This window comes from Oryctolagus cuniculus, chromosome 2 (assembly GCF_051225735.1).
Source record: "Oryctolagus cuniculus isolate XC-2025 breed Fujian yellow rabbit chromosome 2, ASM5122573v1, whole genome shotgun sequence".
Lineage (NCBI taxonomy): Eukaryota > Metazoa > Chordata > Mammalia > Lagomorpha > Leporidae > Oryctolagus > Oryctolagus cuniculus.
This window is the reverse complement of record NC_142868.1, coordinates 176,269,695-176,288,278: the sequence shown is the minus strand read 5'-3', so window position 1 is coordinate 176,288,278 and position 18,584 is coordinate 176,269,695. Positions and strand designations below refer to the sequence as shown.

Below are 18,584 nucleotides of genomic sequence, written 5' to 3'. Positions count from 1 at the left end.
TTCCATGGTTTACCCAATTAGCCCTCCACTGAGAAACACTTGGATCATTTCCAGGGTGTTTGTTTTAAAAACAAAGCTATGATTCATAATCTTGTCATCTATCACTCCTTACTTGTCAGATGTATTTGTATGATGGATTCCTGGAGGGGATTTCTGGACCAGAAATGCACATGTAATTTTAATAGATATTGCAAAATTCCCTCCCTGAGGGTGGTACCATTTGTACTCCCACCAATAATACTTCTGTCCTCATAACCCAGCCAGCAGAGTTTGCTGTCAGCTTTTTGGATTTCTTGCCTATCTGGTAGACAATAGATGCATTTTTAATGTGCATTCTTTTATTATGGGTGAGGATGAGTAATTTTTCATGTTAGGGATATTTGCTGAGCCTAATTCTCCATGAAGCTATTTGGGTATGAAGCCACCAGAAAGACTTTTTTGACGATTTCTCTATTCTTTGTATTAAAATTGATCTGTTTAGACTTTCCCATCTCTATTGTGGTCAGTTTGGGAAAATTATATCTTACTAGATAATTTTTCATTTCATTTAGGTGTTCAAACTAATTCACATAGAATTGTATGTATGAATGAATATATTTTATTTAAGGCTCTTTCTATTTCAATTATTATCCCTTTTTGATATTATTTTCTTAATTAACAATGTTTAGGTAGCAGTTTGCTAATGTTTTTCAAAGAATCATCTTGCTCATCTATTTTTTTTCATTTCTAGGATAAATTTTGGCTTGGGGAGGTTAATTTGAGAGGCAGACAGACAGGGGGAGAAAGAGAGAAGTTCCCATCTGCTGTCCTACTTTCCAAATACCCTTAGAGGCCAGGGATGGGATAGGGCCATAGCTGGGAACTGGGAACTCAATTCACGGCCCCATGTGGGGATAGGAACCCCATCACTTGAGCCATCACCACTGCTTCTAAGGGTCTTACAGCCTCCATGGAATCAGGATCCAGAGCTTTGAATCAAACCCAGGCTCTATGGGATGCAGGCATCTTTACTACTAAGCTAAAAATCTTCCTCTAATTTCAGGTGTCATCCTTATTAATTTATTTCTTTTATTTATTTGTTCTTTTCATAATTTCTATATTATTTAATTCATTTTGGTTGCCATAGCTACTTAAAGTTAATTTTTCTGGTAATTGTTTTAGCTACATTCCATACATTCTGACCAGTAGTTTTCACTAGTAGTGTACCCTGGAAATTTTATAAATTTCAGTCTGCATTTCTCATTTGACCCCTGCATTGTTTAATGGGGAGGATTGGGTCTTATTTTTTGATTTCTAGGAGGAAAGTCCCTTTTAAAGCTTTGTTAATGACTTCTAATTTATGACATTGTGGTCAGAGAACATTGCTTGTATTAATTTTATTTTTTAGAATTCGCTGAGGTTCTCAAATATACCGTAAGTATTGTCAAATAACCCATATTTACTTGAAAAGAACATACATTCTCTATTATTAGGGAAAACATGTCAAAACAATCTCACCCAAGATGGGTGAATTCTGAGAAGTTGCACCAATGTCAGCCACAGGAAGATACCAGAGAAACAATGGAAGGACCATGTTCCCAGGGGACTGATGGAAATGTTCAGTGGAAAAGTGGCAGGACAGTACAGAAACTCCAGGGCAATGAAGACAGAAGACAGACATGTCAGCTGCACTGCCAGCCACCCCGACATCTACGCAACCAGCTCCCAGATGGGAAACGCTCTCTTGCCAAGAGAGGGTTGGAAGAAGGTGCTGCAGCCCCCACCACCAGCAGCCTTGGTGGAGGGAGAATCCCACAGTCCCCACTGACTTCAAGTCCAGATGAGGGTTCCAGCAGGGATCAGAGACACTATTTTGCTCTCAAAAAGGAAGCCACAGTGCCTCCTTCCCCTCACTCCACCAAAGTGCCAGAGTCAGTTTGCTGTGGTAGAGTTGTTGCTGGACTCTGTTCTGATCTGGGGGACAGCAGGCAGTCCCACTGCTGCTGGGGGTTAGCTGAGCCAGGGACAGGGCTATTCACAGGGCAGAGGAAGTACCACCTGCACCTCCTCCCTGTGGCTGAGGGAGTTTTGGGCGTAAGCTCCAGAGCTGGGAAAGCCACAGATCGTGGGTGGGTTCCTTGTGCATCCACCCAGCCAGACGGTGGAGACTCAGAGCTCCCTGCACACTGGGCAATGATCTCACAGTGGGCTCAGAGGATGCACCATAGAGTGAGTCAGAGTTCTAGACAGCGGGCATGCCTGGGGGAGTGGGCTGCACTGGTGCTGTGGGCACACTCTGGGCTCTGAATCAGAGTTCACCCTGGTGTCGAGAAAGGTGGGAACTGTGAGCGCATCAGCCAGCTCCAACCACCCCACCCCTCCTCCACTGACTGCAGCCGGAGCTGCTCCACCACACCTCCTTGTTTGTCACTCTGGACTCTTGCCCCACCCACAAATCAGGGCTGGGTTCCCTGGCCACACTCAGCACTTACCCCTAGAGCTCAAGGGTAAGTCTTAGGCACACCATTGAGCCTTAGACACACACCTCCAGGAAAAAAAGCCTTCACACAAAAAGAAATCTCCAGAAGAAATAGAAACACGAGATCCCCAAGATGAACAAAAATCGATGTATCAACACAAGAAGCTTGAACAAGGAAGGTAATATGACTGTGGAGAAGGGGGTACTGAAGAAATGCCTGAAAAATAATTCAAAGGAATGATTTTAAGATTACTACAAAATACAGGGACACAGTTAAGTGAAATTAGGAAATCAGTACATGTCATGCATGAGAAACTCAGCAAGGAGATAAAGGTAGTGGAAAAGAACCGAACAGAGTTATTAGAAATGAAGAATTCAGGAATTCAAATAAGAAACACAGAGGAAAGCCCTAATAACAGATTTGATGAGGCAGAAGAGAAAATGTCTGATCTAGAAGATATTTCTTTGGACATATCTCAGTCAGACAAAAAAAGAAAAATAGAAAGAACTAAAACTGTGTTTGGGATCTATGGAATACCACCAAATGACTAAATGTATGAGTTTTAAGAGTTCCTGAAAGCAGAGAAAAGTGAATGACTTAGAAAACCTAAGCAGTTAGGCCGGCGCCACAGCCAGTACCCCGGGTTTTAGTCCCGGTTGGGGTGCCGATTCTGTCCCAGTGCTCCTCTTCTAGTCCAGCTCTCTGATGTGGAAGGCAGTGGAGGATGGCCCAGGTGCTTGGGCCCTGCACCCGCATGGGAGACCAGGAGGAAGCACCTGGCTCCTGGCTTCGGATCGGCGCAGTGTGCTGGCAGCAGAGGCCATTGGTGGGTGAACCAATGGAAGGAAGACCTTTCTCTCTGTCTCTCTCTCTCATTGTCTAACTCTGCCTGTCAAAGAAAAAAAGAAAAAGAAAACCTAAGCAGTTAAATAATATCACAAATTTCTGCAATTTGAGGAAAGATAATGGACATCCAAATACAGGAAGTGCCTATAAGCCCAAATAGGCATGATCAGAAAAGATCCTTACCATAACACATTATAGTCAAATATCCTAAAGTAAAACACAAAAAGAATACCCTAAAATTTACAAGATCGAAATGCCAGGCAACTTTTAAAGGTTCTCCCATGAGATTAACTGCAGATTTCTCAGCAGAAACCTTACAGGACAAGAGTATAGAAGGAAAAAAAATTTTGCTAACCCAAAATATTTTACCCCGCAAAGCTCTCATTCATAAATGAGGGTGAAATGAAGACCTTGCAGGACAAGCAAAAAATGGAAGAATTTGTCACCATGCAGCCAGCCTACAAATGACACTTAAGGTTGTACTGCCTACATACACGCAGAGGAAGACAATCAGCATGATGAAACAATGTGAAGGCATAAGGCCTCCTATTGAAAGCACAGAGGAGAGTCAAAACAAACAATGTGAATATTTATGGAGAAAGTGGGAGATCAAGTCACTACTTATCAATAATAACCTTGAATGTACATGGGCTAAATTCTCTAATTAAGAGATACAAACTGCCTAAAGTTGTATTTATGAAATGCATAGAGTTTGTATTCCTTAAATAAAAAGTTTCTGGGGAAAAATACAATTTCAAAAAAAAAAGATACAAACTGGAAGAATGGATTTAAAAAAAAAGATGCATCTCTATGCTACCTGTAAGACACATACTTCACCAATAAAGATGCACACACTGAAAGGATGGAAAAGACATTCCATGCAAATAGGAATTAAAAATGAGCAGAAAGAGCTGTCCTCATATCAGACAAAACAGACTTTAAGACAAACATGGTTAAAAGAGACAAAGAAAAGTTATTAAGGGATCAATTCAACAAGGAGATGTGACTATAGTAAATGAATACGCACCCAATGCTAGGGCACCAGTTTTATAATATAAATGTTAATGGACCTCAAGGGAAACATAAGCTCCAATATAATAATAATGGGGGGGTGAGGGCTTTAACATTCCACTTTCATCAATGAAGAGATCAACCAACAAAAAAATCAACAAAGACACAACAGAGTTAAGCTACACTACATACCACCACTGCAGAACACACATTCTTTTCATCAGTGCATGGAACACCCTCTTGAACAGACCACATACAAGGCCATAAAAGAAGTCTCAACAAATTCAAAAAAACTTGAAGTGATATCATGCATCTTCTCAGACAACAATGGAATGAAGCTGGAAATTAACAAAAGAAACTCTAGAAAAATACACTAACACATAGAGACTGAACAACATGTTCCTTCAATGAACACCTGGTAATAAATAGAACAAATTGGGGCCAGTGTTATGGCATAGTGTGTGAGGCCACCACCTGTGATGCCAGCATTCCATGTGGGTTCCAGTTAATATCCCAGCTGCTCCACTTCCAATGCAGTTCCCTGCTGATGGCCTGGGAAGAAGCAAATGATGGCCCGAGGGTTTGTACCCCTGCCATGCACATAAGAGACCCCAATGATGCTCCTGGCTCCTGGTTTCCACCTGGCCCAGTGCTGGCTGTTGAGGCAATTCAGGTGATAAACCAGCAGATGGAAGATATGACTTTGACTTTCAAGATAAGTAAATAAGTCTTTTAAAAAATTAAAAGGGAAAAAAATCTTGAAACAAAAATAAAAACACAGCATATCAAAACTTATCATAAACAGTAAAAGCAGTGTTAAGAGGAAAGCTTATACCAATAAGTGACTAAATAAAAAAATTGGAAAGGAGGGGCTGGCATTGTGGTATAGTGGGTTAAGCCACCACCAGTGATGCCAGTATCCCATATGGGTTTACATCCAGGCTGCTCCACTTCCAATCCAGCTCCCTGGTTAATGGGAAAGGCAGTGAAAAGTGGCCAAGTGCTTGGACCCCTGACACTTACATGGGAGACCCAGCTGAAGCTCTTGGCTCCTAGGTCAGCCTGGCTCAGTTCTGGCCATTGTGGCCACTTGGGGAATGAACCAGTGGATGGAAGATCTATCAATCTCTCTCTCTCCCTCTTTCTCTCCCTCCCTCTCTCTCTCTTACTTTCTCTCCCTCCCTCCCTCTCTCCCTCCCTCCCTCCCTCCCTTCCTTCCTCTCTCCCTCCTTCCACCACCCCTGTGCAACTCTGACTTTAAAATAAATAAATAAACCTCTTTTTTTTTTTTTTTGACAGGCAGAGTGGACAGTGAGAGAGAGAGACAGAGAGAAAGGTCTTCCTTTGCCGTTGGTTCACCCTCCAATGGCCGCCGCTGCAGCCGGCGCACCGCGCTGATCCTGGCAGGAGCCAGGAGCCAGGTGCTTTTCCTGGTCTCCCATGGGGTGCAGGGCCCAAGCACCTGGACCATCCTCCACTGCACTCCCTGGCCATAGCAGAGAGCTGGCCTGGAAGAGGGGCAACCGGGACAGAATCCGGCGCCCCAACCGGGACTAGAACCCGGTGTGCCGGCGCCGCAAGGTGGAGGATTAGCCTATTGAGCCACGGCGCCGGCTAATAAACCTCTTTTAAAAATTTGAAAGGTATCAAATAAATAATCTAACAGTGCATCTCAAGGAACTAGAAAAAACAAGAATAAACCAAATCCAAAATTAGTAGAAGGAAAGTAATAATAAAAATTAGAGAAGAAATAAACAAAATAGAAATTTAAAAAGCTATACCAAAGGACAAAATGAAGAGCTGGTTTTTTGAAAAAATAAGAAAAATTGATAAACCACTGGCTCAAATAAACAAAAAAAAGGAGAAGACCCTAATTAATAAAATAAGAGCTGAAAATCAAGATGTTACCACGGATGCCACAGAACTACAAAGAATCATTAGGAATTATTGCAAAAATCTATATACCAATATTCTGGAAAATCTAGAAGAATTTCTGGATATGTATAATTTCCCAAATTTGAGGCATGAAGACATAGGAAACCTGAATAGAGCAATAACCAAGGCTGATATTGAAGCAGTAATAAAGAGCCTCCCAGCAAAGAAAACCCCAGGATTTTCTGAATTCTACCAAACTTTTAAGGTAGAATGAATACCCATTCTTCTTCAACTATTCAAAATAAGTGAAAGGGAGGGAATGTTTCCAAACTCGTTCTATGAAGCCAGCACTACCTTAATTCCAAAGCTAGGCAAAGATACAACAAATAAGAGAACTGCAGGTCAGTATCCCTGATGAACATAGATGCAGAACTCCTCAATAGAATACTAGCAAATCAAATCCAACAATACATCAAGAAGATCATCCACCCTGATCAAATGGATTCATCCTAGGGATACAGAGATGATTCAACATATGCAAGTAAAGAAACATGGTACATCACATCAACAAAGGAAGAATAAAACTACATGATTATCTCAATAGATACAGAGAAAACATTTGATAAAATACATCATTTCCCGATAGAAATCATAAAAATTGGTAAAGGAATATACCTCAACACAATAAATACAATTTGTGACAAACCCACAGTCAGCCTCATATTGAATAAAAAAAAGTTGGAAGCATTTTCACTAAGATCAGGAACCAAACAAGGATGCCCACTTTTTTTATTTAGTAAATATAAATTTCCAAAGTACAGTTTATGGATTACAATGCCCCCCCATTATTTCCCTCCCACTCGCACCCCTCTCATCTCCCGCTCCCTCTCCCATTCCATTCACATCAAGATTCATTTTCAATTATCTTTATATACAGATCGATTTAGTATATATTAAGTAAAGATTTCATCAGTTTGCACCCACACAGAAACACAAAGTGTAAAATACTGTTTCAGTACTAGTTATAGCATTACTTCACATTGGACAACACATTAAGGACAGATCCCACATGAGAAGTAAGTACACAGTGACTCCTGTTGTTGACTTAACAATTTGACACTCTTGTTTATAGCGTCAGTAATCTCCCTAGGCTCTAGTCATGAGTTGCCAAGGCTACAGAAGCCTTTTGAGTTCGCCGACTTTGATCTTATTCTGACAGGGTCATAGTCAAAGTCTTGGCTTTCCATGCCTAAAATACTCTCATGGGCTCTTCAGCCAGATCCGAATGCCTTAAGGGCTGATTCTGAGGCCAGAGTGCTATTTAGGACATCTGCCATTCTATGAGTCTGCTGTGTATCCCACTTCCCATGATGGATCATTCTCTCCCTTTTTGATTCTATCAGTTAGTATTAGCAGACACTAGTCTTGTTTGTGTAATCCCTTTGACTCATAGACCTATCAGTGTGATCAACTGTGAACTGAAATTGATCACTTGGACTAGTGAGATGGTATTGGTACATGCCATCTTGATGGGATTGTATTGGAATCCCCTGGCACATTTCTAACTCCACAATTTGGGGCAAGTCTGATTGAGCATGTCCCAAAGTGTACATCTCCTCCCTCTCTAATTCCCACTCTTATATTTAACAGGGATCACTTTTCTGTTAAAATTTAAATGCCTAGGAATAATTGTGTGTTAATTACAGAGTTCAACCAATCGTACTAGAACAAAAAAAAATACTAAAATGGATAAAGTATTACATTGCACATCAACAGTCAGGACAAGAGCTGATCAAGTCACTGTTTCTCATAGTGTCCATTTCACTTCAACAGGTTTCCCCTTTGGTGCTCAGTTAGTTGTCGCCAATCAGGGAGAATATATGATATTTGTCCCTTTGGGACTGGCTTACTTCACTCAGCATAATGTTTTCCAGATTCCTCCATCTTGTTGCAAATGACCAGATTTCATTGTTTTTGACTGCTGTATCGTATTCTATAGAGTACATGCCCCATAATTTCTTTATCCAGTCTACTGTTGATGGACATTGGGGTTGGTTCCAGGTCTTAGCTATTGTGAATTGAGCTGCAATAAACATTAATGTGCAGACAGCTTTTTTGTTTGCCAATTTAATTTCCTTTGGGTAAATTCCAAGGTGTGGGATGGCTGGGTTGTATGGTAGGGTTATATTCAGGTTTCTGAGGAATCTCCAAACTGACTTCCATAGTGGCTTACCCAGTTTGCATTCCCACCAACAGTGGGTTAGTGTTCCTTTTTCCTCACATCCTCTCCAGCATCTATTGTTGGTAGATTTCTGAATGTGAGCCATTCTAACCAGGGTGAGGTGAAACCTCATTGTGGTTTTGATTTGCATTTCCCTGATTGCTAGTGATCTTGAACATTTTTTCATGTGCCTGTTGGCCATTTGGATTTCTTCTTTTGAAAAAGTCTATTGAGGTCCTTGGCCCATCTCTTAAGTGGTTGTTGGTTTTGATGTTGTGGAGTTTCTTGATTTCTTTGTAGATTCTGGTTATCAACCCTTTATCTGTTGCATAGTTTGCAAATATTTTTTCCCATTCTGTTGGTTGCCTCTTCTCTTTCCTGACTGTTTCTTTTGCAGTACAGAAACTTCTCAATTTGATGCAATCCCAATTGTTAATTTTGGCTTTGACTGCCTGTGCTTCTGGGGTCTTTTCTAGGAAGTCTTTGCCGGTACCTATATCTTGCAGGGTTTCTCCAATGCTCTCTAATAATTTGGTGGTGTTGGGTTGTAGATTTAGATCTTTAATCCATGTTGAGGGAATTTTTGTGTAAGGTGAAAGGTAGGGGTCTTGCTTCGTGATTCTGCATGTGGAAATCCAGTTTTCCCAGCACCATTTATTGAATAGACTGTCCTTACTCCAGGGATTGGTTTTGGATCCTTGATCAAATATAAGTTGGCTGTAGATGTTTGGATTGATTTCTGCTGTTTCTATTCTGTCCCATTGGCCTATCCATCTATTTCTGTACCAGCACCATGCTGTTTTGATAACAACTGCCCTGTAGTATGTCCTGAAATCTGGTATTGCGATGCCTCCAGCTTTGTTTTTGTTGTACAAGATTGCTTTAGCTCTGCAAGGTCTCCTGTGTCTCCATATGAATTTCAGCATCATTTTTTCCAGATCTGAGAAGAATGTCTTCAGTATTTTGATTGGTATTGCATTGAATCTATAAATTGCTTTTGGGAGAATGGACATTTTGATGATACTGATTCTTCCAATCCATGAGTATGGAAGACTTTTCCATTTTTTGGTATCTTCTTCTATTTCTTTCTTTAAGGTTTTGTAATTTTCATTGTAGAGATCTTTAACGTCCTTGGTTAAGTTTATTCCAAGGTATTTGATTGGTTTTGTAGCTATTGTGAATGGGATTGATCTTAGGAGTTCTTCCTCAGCCATGAGGGTGCCCACTCTTACCACCATTATTCAATATAGTTCTGGGGCCAGCGCCGTGGCTCAATAGGCTAATCCTCCACCTTGCGGCGCCGGCACACCGGGTTCTAGTCCCGGTCGGGGCGCCGGATTCTGTCCCGGTTGCCCCTCTTCCAGGCCAGCTCTCTGCTATGGCCAGGGAGTGCAGTGGAGGATGGCCCAGGTGCTTGGGCCCTGCACCCCATGGGAGACCAGGAAAAGCACCTGGATCCTGGCTCCTGCCATCGGATCAGCGCGGTGCGCCGGCTGCAGCGGCGGCCATTGGAGGGTGAACCAACGGCAAAGGAAGACCTTTCTCTCTCTGTCTCTCTCTCTCACTGTCCACTCTGCCTGTCAAAAAAAAAAAAATAAAAAAAAATAAAAATAAAAAAAATATATAGTTCTGGAAGTTTTAGGCAAAGCTATTAGGAAAGAAAAATAAATCAAAGGTGTAAAAACTGGAGAGGAGGAAGTCAAATTATCCCTGTTTGCAGATGACGTGGTCCTTTATGTGGGGGAACCAAAAGACTCCACTAACAGACTATCAGAATTCATAAGAGAATTCGGCAAAGTTGAAGAATATAATATCAACACACAAAAATCAATGATATTCTTATATACCAACAGTGTTCTGGCTAAGAAAGAACTTACAAGATCAGTCCCATTCACAATAGCCACCAAAAAAAAATTAAGTATTTTGGGATAAATTTAACTAAGGATGTGAAATATCTCTACATTAAAATTATAAACCATTAATGAAAGAAATAGAAGATATCAAAAATAGAAAAATAAACTCCCATGTTTATGGATTGGAAGAATTAATAACATCAAAATGTCCATACTACCCAAAGTAATTTATAGATTCAGTGAAATCCCAATGAAAATCCCAAGGACATTTTTCACAGAACTAGAAAAAGCAACCCTAAAATTCATATGGAAACACAAAAGATCCCAAATAGCCAAAGCAATCAAACAATAAAAACAAACCTGGAGGCATCACAATACCAGATTTCAATCAAACTACAAGACTGTTAAAAAAAAAAAAAAAAAAAAACACCTGGTGCTGGTACAAAACTAGAGATGTAGTCCAATGAAAGGAAACAGAAATCTCAGAAATTAACCCATGCATCTACAACAAAATAATCTTTTAAAAAAATATTTATTTATTTATTTGAAAGCCAGAGTTACACAGAGAGAGGAGAGGCAGAGAGAGAAAGAGGTCTTCTATCCATTGGTTCCCTCTCCAATTGGCTGAAACAGCCGGAGCTGCGCCGATCCGAAGCCAGGAGCCAGGAGCTTCTTCCTGGTTTCCCATGTGGGTGCAGGAGCCCAAGGACTTGGGCCATCTTCTATTGTTTTCCTAGGCCATAGCAGAGAGCTGGATCAGAAGTGGAGCAGCCAGGACTTGAACTGGTGCCCATATGGGATGCCAGTGCTTCAGGCCAGGGCATTAACCTGCTGCGCCACAGCACCGGCCCCACAAAATAATCTTTGAACATGAGCTAAAATCATTCCCTGGAGAAAGGACAGTCTCTTTAACAATATTGTTGGGAAAATTGGATTTCCACGTGCAGAAATTTGCAGTAAGACCCCTACCTTACACCCTATACAAAAACTAATTTACAATGGATCAAGGATCTAAACTCAAGCCCAGAAATCATCAAATTATTAGAGAAAATCATAGGGGAAATGTTGCAATACCTTGTCCTACGCAAAGCAGTAAAAGGAAAAATAGACAAATGGGATTACATCACGCTAAGAAATTTCTGCACAGCAATACTGCCTCATCCAGACTATACATGGAGCTTGAGAAACTCGACAACAACAAAACAAACAACCCAATTAATAAATGCACAAAGGATATGAGGACATATTTTTCAAAGATGAGATACAATTGGCCAAAAGACCTGAAAATATGGTCTGGATCACTATTTGTCAGGGAAATGCTAATAAAAAGCACAACGAGGTATCACCTCATTCCAGTTAGAATGGCTGCCATTGAAAATTTTAAAAATAGCAAATTCAGGTAAGGTTGTACAGAAAAGGGTACCCTAATACATGGTTGGTGGGAATACAAACTGGTACAGCTATTAAGGAAGAGTATGGAGTTTCCTTAGGATACTAAACACAGATCTACCCTACCACATGACCCAGGTACCCCATTCCTGGGAATATGTCCAAGGAAATAAAATCAGTATAGGAAAGAACTACCTGCACTCCCATTTTTATAGCAGCTTAATTCACAATAGCATAGATATAGAACCAACCTCGATGTCTATCAACTGATGATTAGATAAAGAAAATGTGTTTTATATATACATAGTGGAATATTACTCAGCCATAAAAAAGGATGAATCCCTGACATTTTCAACAAAATGGATGGGACTGACATCATTATGCTAACTGAATAAACCAAACTGGAAAGACAAATATGATGTTCTCTCTTATTTGTGGAAGCTAAAATATGGAGCATAAAAATTGTGTGTATGTGATGTCACTGGGTATCTAGTTAGAAATATTGCTTCATTGAATCATATCATGAAAATGACAATACACTATTCTTTCCCAAAATCATGATCATTGTCATGAATCTCTTCCCCGTGGTATTAATATCTCTGTTTTCAAGAAAAATAGCACATGTGTACATGTATGTAATGTCTACATTTGAAGCAAATGCAGCACAATGTTAAAAAAAAATTGTAAAGTTTCAAAATAGCTATAAGACTTGCTTTAGTGTTCTTCAGATGCTGTATATATTTTTACCACTTGATTTGTCTTAGATTGTACAGAAGTCTCCTACTATTCATGTAGTTAAATTTCTCTCCTTACATTCACTGTAGTGGACACTTTATGCAACTTGCCTATGTGTTATTTGGTACAAAGAAAATCATACTGAAGTATCTGGATTGTGAATTACAGGTAGTTCAGTTGACCCAAGAAACAAATAAAGGATCAGACTCTCCCAAGGCTTAACCCTTTCAGTGAACACTAGGTGATGTGTAAATATGGCTCTCAACAAAACCTGTACCCTTAGCTAACTTCTAAGTCTAAAGTTAGAATTTCTGGAGCGAAAGTGGACACCAAAGCATAAAGTTCATATGGATAGGATGATTTTTCAGATGTGAATTGACAGGAACAAACTTAGCAATGCCTTAGTCAATGCCAGCTAGGGAGAGCTGCACATTAGTGACCAACACTGACACTTCCTTACTAAGACTTGAACTTCTAAGGTTGAAAATATACAGAGAAACGGGGTGTGGAATGGCAAAAATGCAAAGGCAGGAAGGGGTAGAATAGAATGAACTGATAAACCTAATCAGTTATATTAGAGTGTGGCAAGCCAAGGATGCATGTGTGATGGCTCATTTTATGAGCCCATTTGGCTGGGCCACCGTGTCCAGATACTCGATCAAACGTTTTTCTGGAGGTGTCTGTGCAGGTGTTTTGGAGCCAAGTCAATGGACACTGAATGAAGCCAATTATTCCCCATAATGTGGGTGGGCTTCATGCAATCAGTTTAATGCCTTGATAGATCAAAGACTGACCTCCCCCAAGAGAAGGAATTCTGCCAGAAGACTGCATGTGGACTCAGACTACCAGCCTGCCTTCAGGTTCTACACTCTACCCTACCATCATGTGACCCAATTCCTTAAAACAATCTCTCTCTCTCTCTCTCTCTCTCTCTCTCTCTCCCTCTCCCTCTCCCTCTCCCTCTCCCTTCCTTCCTCTCTCTCTCTCTCTCTCATTTGTTTTTCCCAAACATTCCTAATACATATGTTGTAATCTTTATAGTAACAACTAAAATATTATTAAAAGAACATATACTGGGCCGGTGCTGTGGCGTAGTGGGTAAAGCCGCCACCTGCAGTGCTGGCATCCCATATGGGTGCCAATTCTAGTCCTGGCTGCTCCACTTCCAACCCAGCTCTCTGCTATGGCCTGGGAAAGCAGTGGAGGATGATTCAAGTATTTGGGCCTCTGCACCTGTGTGGGAGACCTGGAGGAAGTTCCTGGCTCCTGGCTTCTGAATGGCACAGCTTCAACTGTTGCAGCCCACTGGGGAGTGAACCCGCAGATTGAAGATCTTTCTCTCTCTCTACCTCCGTCTCTCTGTAACTCTGCCTTTCAAATAAATAAATAAATCTTTTTTTAAAAAAGGATATATACTAACAAATTTTTAAATGGTGAGATGAAATAAATTCTAAAAAAAAAAAAAAGGTAGTCTAAGAAAGAAGCAAAGATAAAAGAAAAAAACACATAGGTGTCCAAACAGCAAAGCAGTAGATATAAACCTAAACTTATCTCCAGTTAAAAGACAAAGAAGGTCCTGGGGTAGACATTTGGCTTAATAGTTAACTTGCTGCTTGGGACACCCACATCCCTTATCCGTGTGCCTGGTTTGTCTTGGCTCTTCTGCTTCCGACCCAGAATCCTGCTGGGTATGATGATGGCTCAAGTACTTGGGTCCCTGCCAACCATGCAACAGAACCAGATGGAGTTCCAAGTTTCTGGATTCGGCCTGGCCCAGCCCTATTGTGGGCATTTGGGAAGTAAACCAGTAGATGGAAGACCCCCCTCCCCTTCCTCAAATGAAATGAAAATAAAAAAATTTAGAAGAAAAATATAAAGAAGGTCAGAATAGATCTTTTTTAATCTGTCACTTAAAAGACACATGACTATGGAGTCTCAGAAATATTAAAAGTAGGCCGGTGCTGCGGCTCAATAGGCTAATCCTCTGCCTGCGGCGCTGGCACACTGAGTTCTAGCCCTGGTCAGGGCGCCGGATTCTGTCCAGTTCTCTGCTGTGGCCCAGGAGTGCAATGGAGGATGGCCCAGGTCCTTGGGCCCTGCACCCGCATGGGAGACCAGGAGGAAGCACCTGGCTCCTGGCTTCGGATCAGCACAGTGCGCCAGCCACAGTACGCCGGCCGCAGCAGCCACTGGGGGGTGAACCAACGGAAAAGGAAGACCTTTCTCTCTGTCTCTCTCTCTCACTGTCCACTCTGCCTGTCAAGAAAGCAAGTAAGCAAGAAGCAAGCAAGAAAGATTAAAAGTAAAGAGATGGGGAAAGAAATACTACATTACACACTCACTCAAAAAGGTTGTTGAAACTACAGTAACATACAAAGTGCACTGGAAAACAAGAAACATTACTGGAGAAAAAAGGAATATCTCATGATAAATGAGCTGGTTTTCTAGTAGGATATAACAATCTTAAATATGTTTGCATCTAATAACATAGCTTAAAATAAGTGAAGCAAAAAGTGACAGAATCAAAAGCAAATACAAAATTAGAGAGACTTTAATGTACCTCTCTCCCAAATCTCCCTTTTTATAAAAGCATAGGTATAATGGAAATGGACCATCCAGTGACTTCATATTAACTTCTCATCTGCAAAGACCCTATTTCCAAATAAAGTCCCAGTAACAGGTGCTAAGGATGAGGATTTCAATATCTTTTGAAGGACACAATTCAAATCAGCCTCAGCAAATTGGAAAAGACAAAATTCCTCATTTTACTAATTATAGTAAAATCATCATAAGAATTAAGCTAGAAATCAACATCAAAATAATAACTGGCGAATCCTCCAAAAGTAAAGCAGTAATATCTCTAAATAATCTATGGGTCAAAGGAAATTAGAAAGTATTCTGAGACATAGTGTTAATAAAAATGTCATGAAAACTGGTCAACACAACTACAGCCATGCTTACAGGAGAATCTACTACATTGAACGTATAAATTATGGAAGAAGAAAAACAGGGAACCAATAACTAAAATATCAGACTCAATAGATCAGAAAAAATGGTAAATTTAGTACAAAAGAATAAAAAGAAATTTGTAAAGAGAAGAGAAGACATTAATGAAACAGAAAACAATCCTCCAAAGGAAGAAAACAGGGGCCAGCACTGTGGCGCAGCGGGTTAAAGCCCTGGCCTGAAGCCCATATGGGCACCGATTCTAGTCCCGGCTGCTCCACTTCTGATACAGCTCTCTGCTATGGCCTGGGAAAGCAGTGGAAGATGGCCCAAGTCCTTGGGCCACTACACCCATGTGGGAGACCCAGAAGAAGCTCCTGGCTCCTGGCTTTGGATCGGCCCAGCTCCAGCCATTGGGGCCATCTGGGGAGTGAACCAGCAGATAGAAGATCTCTCTGTCTGCTTCTGCCTCTCTGTAACTCTGTCTTTCAAATAAATAAAATAAATCTTAAAAAAAAGAAAGAAAGAAACCAAAGCTTGTTACTTTTAATTTAATGAAATTGATAAACCCCTAACAAAACTCATGAAAAAAGATTGAGAGTGGTGGCACAAATTATCAATAGCATGAATGTAAAATGAGAAATCTCTAAAGTTTTTATAAATATAAAATCATAGTGAAAGGATAAGAAAGATGAATTTATATCAACTTCAACTTTTCAGATGACATATTACTAGAAAATCAAAGCTCATCAAAACTAAACTTTCCATTAAAGAAATTGACCTTTTTATTTGAAACTATCCCAAGAAGGAATCTCTGTGAAAAGATAGCATCTTTGGTAAATTCACCAATCATACATGCAATCACTTTCGGAAAACAGGAAACACGGAAATATTTCCCAACTTGTGAGTCCAAATCAACAGTGGTTACGAAACCTAATAAGGTCATCACAGCATGAAATGTGTAGCCCAAGCTCTCCCGACATGCATGCAAAATATCCAAGCAAAATGATCGCAAGTCACTCACAGTGGGATGTGTGCGTGTGTGTATTTTTGTGTGTAGCCCTCACACTGCACAGCTGTGTGAGACCTTAAAAACAACTGGGGAGGTGGGTGCTGTCACACAGCAGGTAAAGCTGCCACGGGGGACCCCCACATCCCACATCTGAGGGCCTGGTCCACATCTCAGCTACTCCACACTTCCAAAGCAGACTAACGCATCCGGGAGGTAGCAAATGATGGCTCAAGTACTTGAGTTTCCACCACCCATGTGGAAGACCAAGATGGAGTTCCTGGCTCCTGGAACAGCCTGGCCTCGCCGGCTGATGTGGCCATTTGGGAAGTAAGCTAGCAGATGGAACATCTCTCCCTCTCCCTCCCTCTTCCCCACTGCCTCCCCTCCCCCCACCACCTTATCTCTACCTCTCCTTCTCCTCCATCTCCCTCCCCCTCCTTTTCTCTGTCTCCCTCTGTAAAAATAAAATACAATAATTGTGGATGCTGAACTCACACAAGCAATTTTAATCATCAGTGACAAAATTACAATTGTTATGTGACCTTTAAAAATGATTGCCAAGACATTACAAACTCTGTTGGTATAAAGGCATAGGAAAAGAAATATTTATTTATTTATTTAGTACACAGTAATTTAAAAATCTTAGAAATACTGAAAATTGAAACACTGTGTGTCTTTGTAAAAAAAAAAAAATCCTTACCAAGCCAAGTTAGACTAGTGCTTGTCTTCCTCTCATCTCATAAGAGAGTGAGATTCTTACCTGGGACTCATAGCTTGTGTCTCATGGATGGCAGCCGTGACAACGCTGGCACAGCCAGCCACCTTCCATGACCCCATTCACGCTCTCTTCAAATTTCATTTCCGGTGTTATCACTTCCTGTTTCTTGTGCTTTCCTCTTTGTTGTCAATTCTTCCAATTTCCCATTGTTTTGAATGTCACATGAGTGTACCCCTGGGAGAGGAGGAGGCAATACAAGTGAGTAAGATGGGCTCCATAACGAACCCTCAACACACTGTGAAAGAAGTGGCAGAATGGCCCACCCAGCTTGATGCTAGCAGCACAATGTGCCCTCCATGCCGTCCCTCCCAGTTAGTGCACTGTAACAACCGCAATTCAAGCAGGGTTGCCGGGAGACTGGGGATAGCTAACTAAATTGTGTCCAGGGAAAAGAGTGCATGCTGGCAGCCTGCAAGGGATGGCGGGCCTGTCTGTGACGATTGCCCTGGGCCCATGCCACGCGGGCACTGTGCTTTACTGACCTTCACCCATCTTTTGATGCTCAGAGCATTCTGGAACAGTCTCCCAGGGAACAAGAAGTTGAGAGCACAGACCCAGGAGGAGGTGCTCAAATGCGGTTTGGTCAGGTGAGAAGCCAAGGCTCCCCAGCAACGGCCATCCCTGCTCGCTTGGGGAGGCTATGACTCAGTTCTCTCCTCTCTGAGTAGCAGCTGACCTGAGACACGATGGCAGGAAGCTTTACGCTGATGTTCTGCTTATCGTCACTCCTGGAACCGGACTTGAGACGTCACAAAGCTGTCACTGTGGTGCCCACGGGCACAGCCAGCAAGTTCCCATAGTCAGTAGTCATTCTCTGAATCCTTCAGGGTAAAGTAGGTGTCATTAGAGCACTAGGAGTCTGGTGACACTGTGACCCAAGGAAACCCAGTTTCTAATACAACATGTTCCACTTGTCCTTGAATGTTGCAATGTTTTTTCAAAAAAGATTTATTTTATTTATTTGAAAGGGACAGTGCGTGAGAGAGGGGAAGGAACAGACAAAGAAATCGTCTATCTGCTGATTCACTCTGCAAAAAGCCACAACAGCTGGGGTTATGCCAGACCAAAGCCAGGAGCCAGGAAATCCATCTAGGTCTCACAGGGGCAGGAGCCCAACCACCTGGGCCATCTTCTGCTATTTCCCCAGGCACATTAGCAGGGGGCTGGATGGGAAGTGGAGCAGCTGGGATTCAAACCAGTATTCCTATAGGATGCTGTCATTACAAGTGGGAGCGTAACTCCCCGCCCCACAACATGGGCACTTCCAATTCTAAATTTGAGCCAACCTTTCATAAACGCTCCATATATAAAATCCCCATTTCAGTAAATTAATAGAACAATCATATCCACCTCTCACGTCTACTCTTTTTTTTTTAAGATTTATTTTTATTTATTTTGAAAGAGTTACAGGGAGAGGTAAATAGAGAGAGAGAGAGATTGTCCATCTGCTGGTTCACTC

At 41.4% G+C, this 18,584-nt stretch overlaps 1 protein-coding gene across 1 annotated transcript in view; it reads right to left on the bottom strand.

Moving 5' to 3' along the window:
• Positions 1 to 17,941, bottom strand: part of SRD5A2 (steroid 5 alpha-reductase 2) — a 106,703-nt gene extending 88,762 nt beyond the window's left edge. The window contains exons 1-2 of the mRNA XM_089327775.1: positions 17,802 to 17,941; positions 17,108 to 17,299 (exon numbers count right to left, since the gene is read on the bottom strand). Of these exons, the coding sequence (XP_089183901.1) occupies positions 17,108 to 17,184 (77 nt within the window). The 5' untranslated portion in view covers positions 17,185 to 17,299; positions 17,802 to 17,941. The remainder of the gene's footprint in view (positions 1 to 17,107; positions 17,300 to 17,801) is intronic.
• Between the last annotated feature and the right edge of the window lie 643 nt (positions 17,942 to 18,584).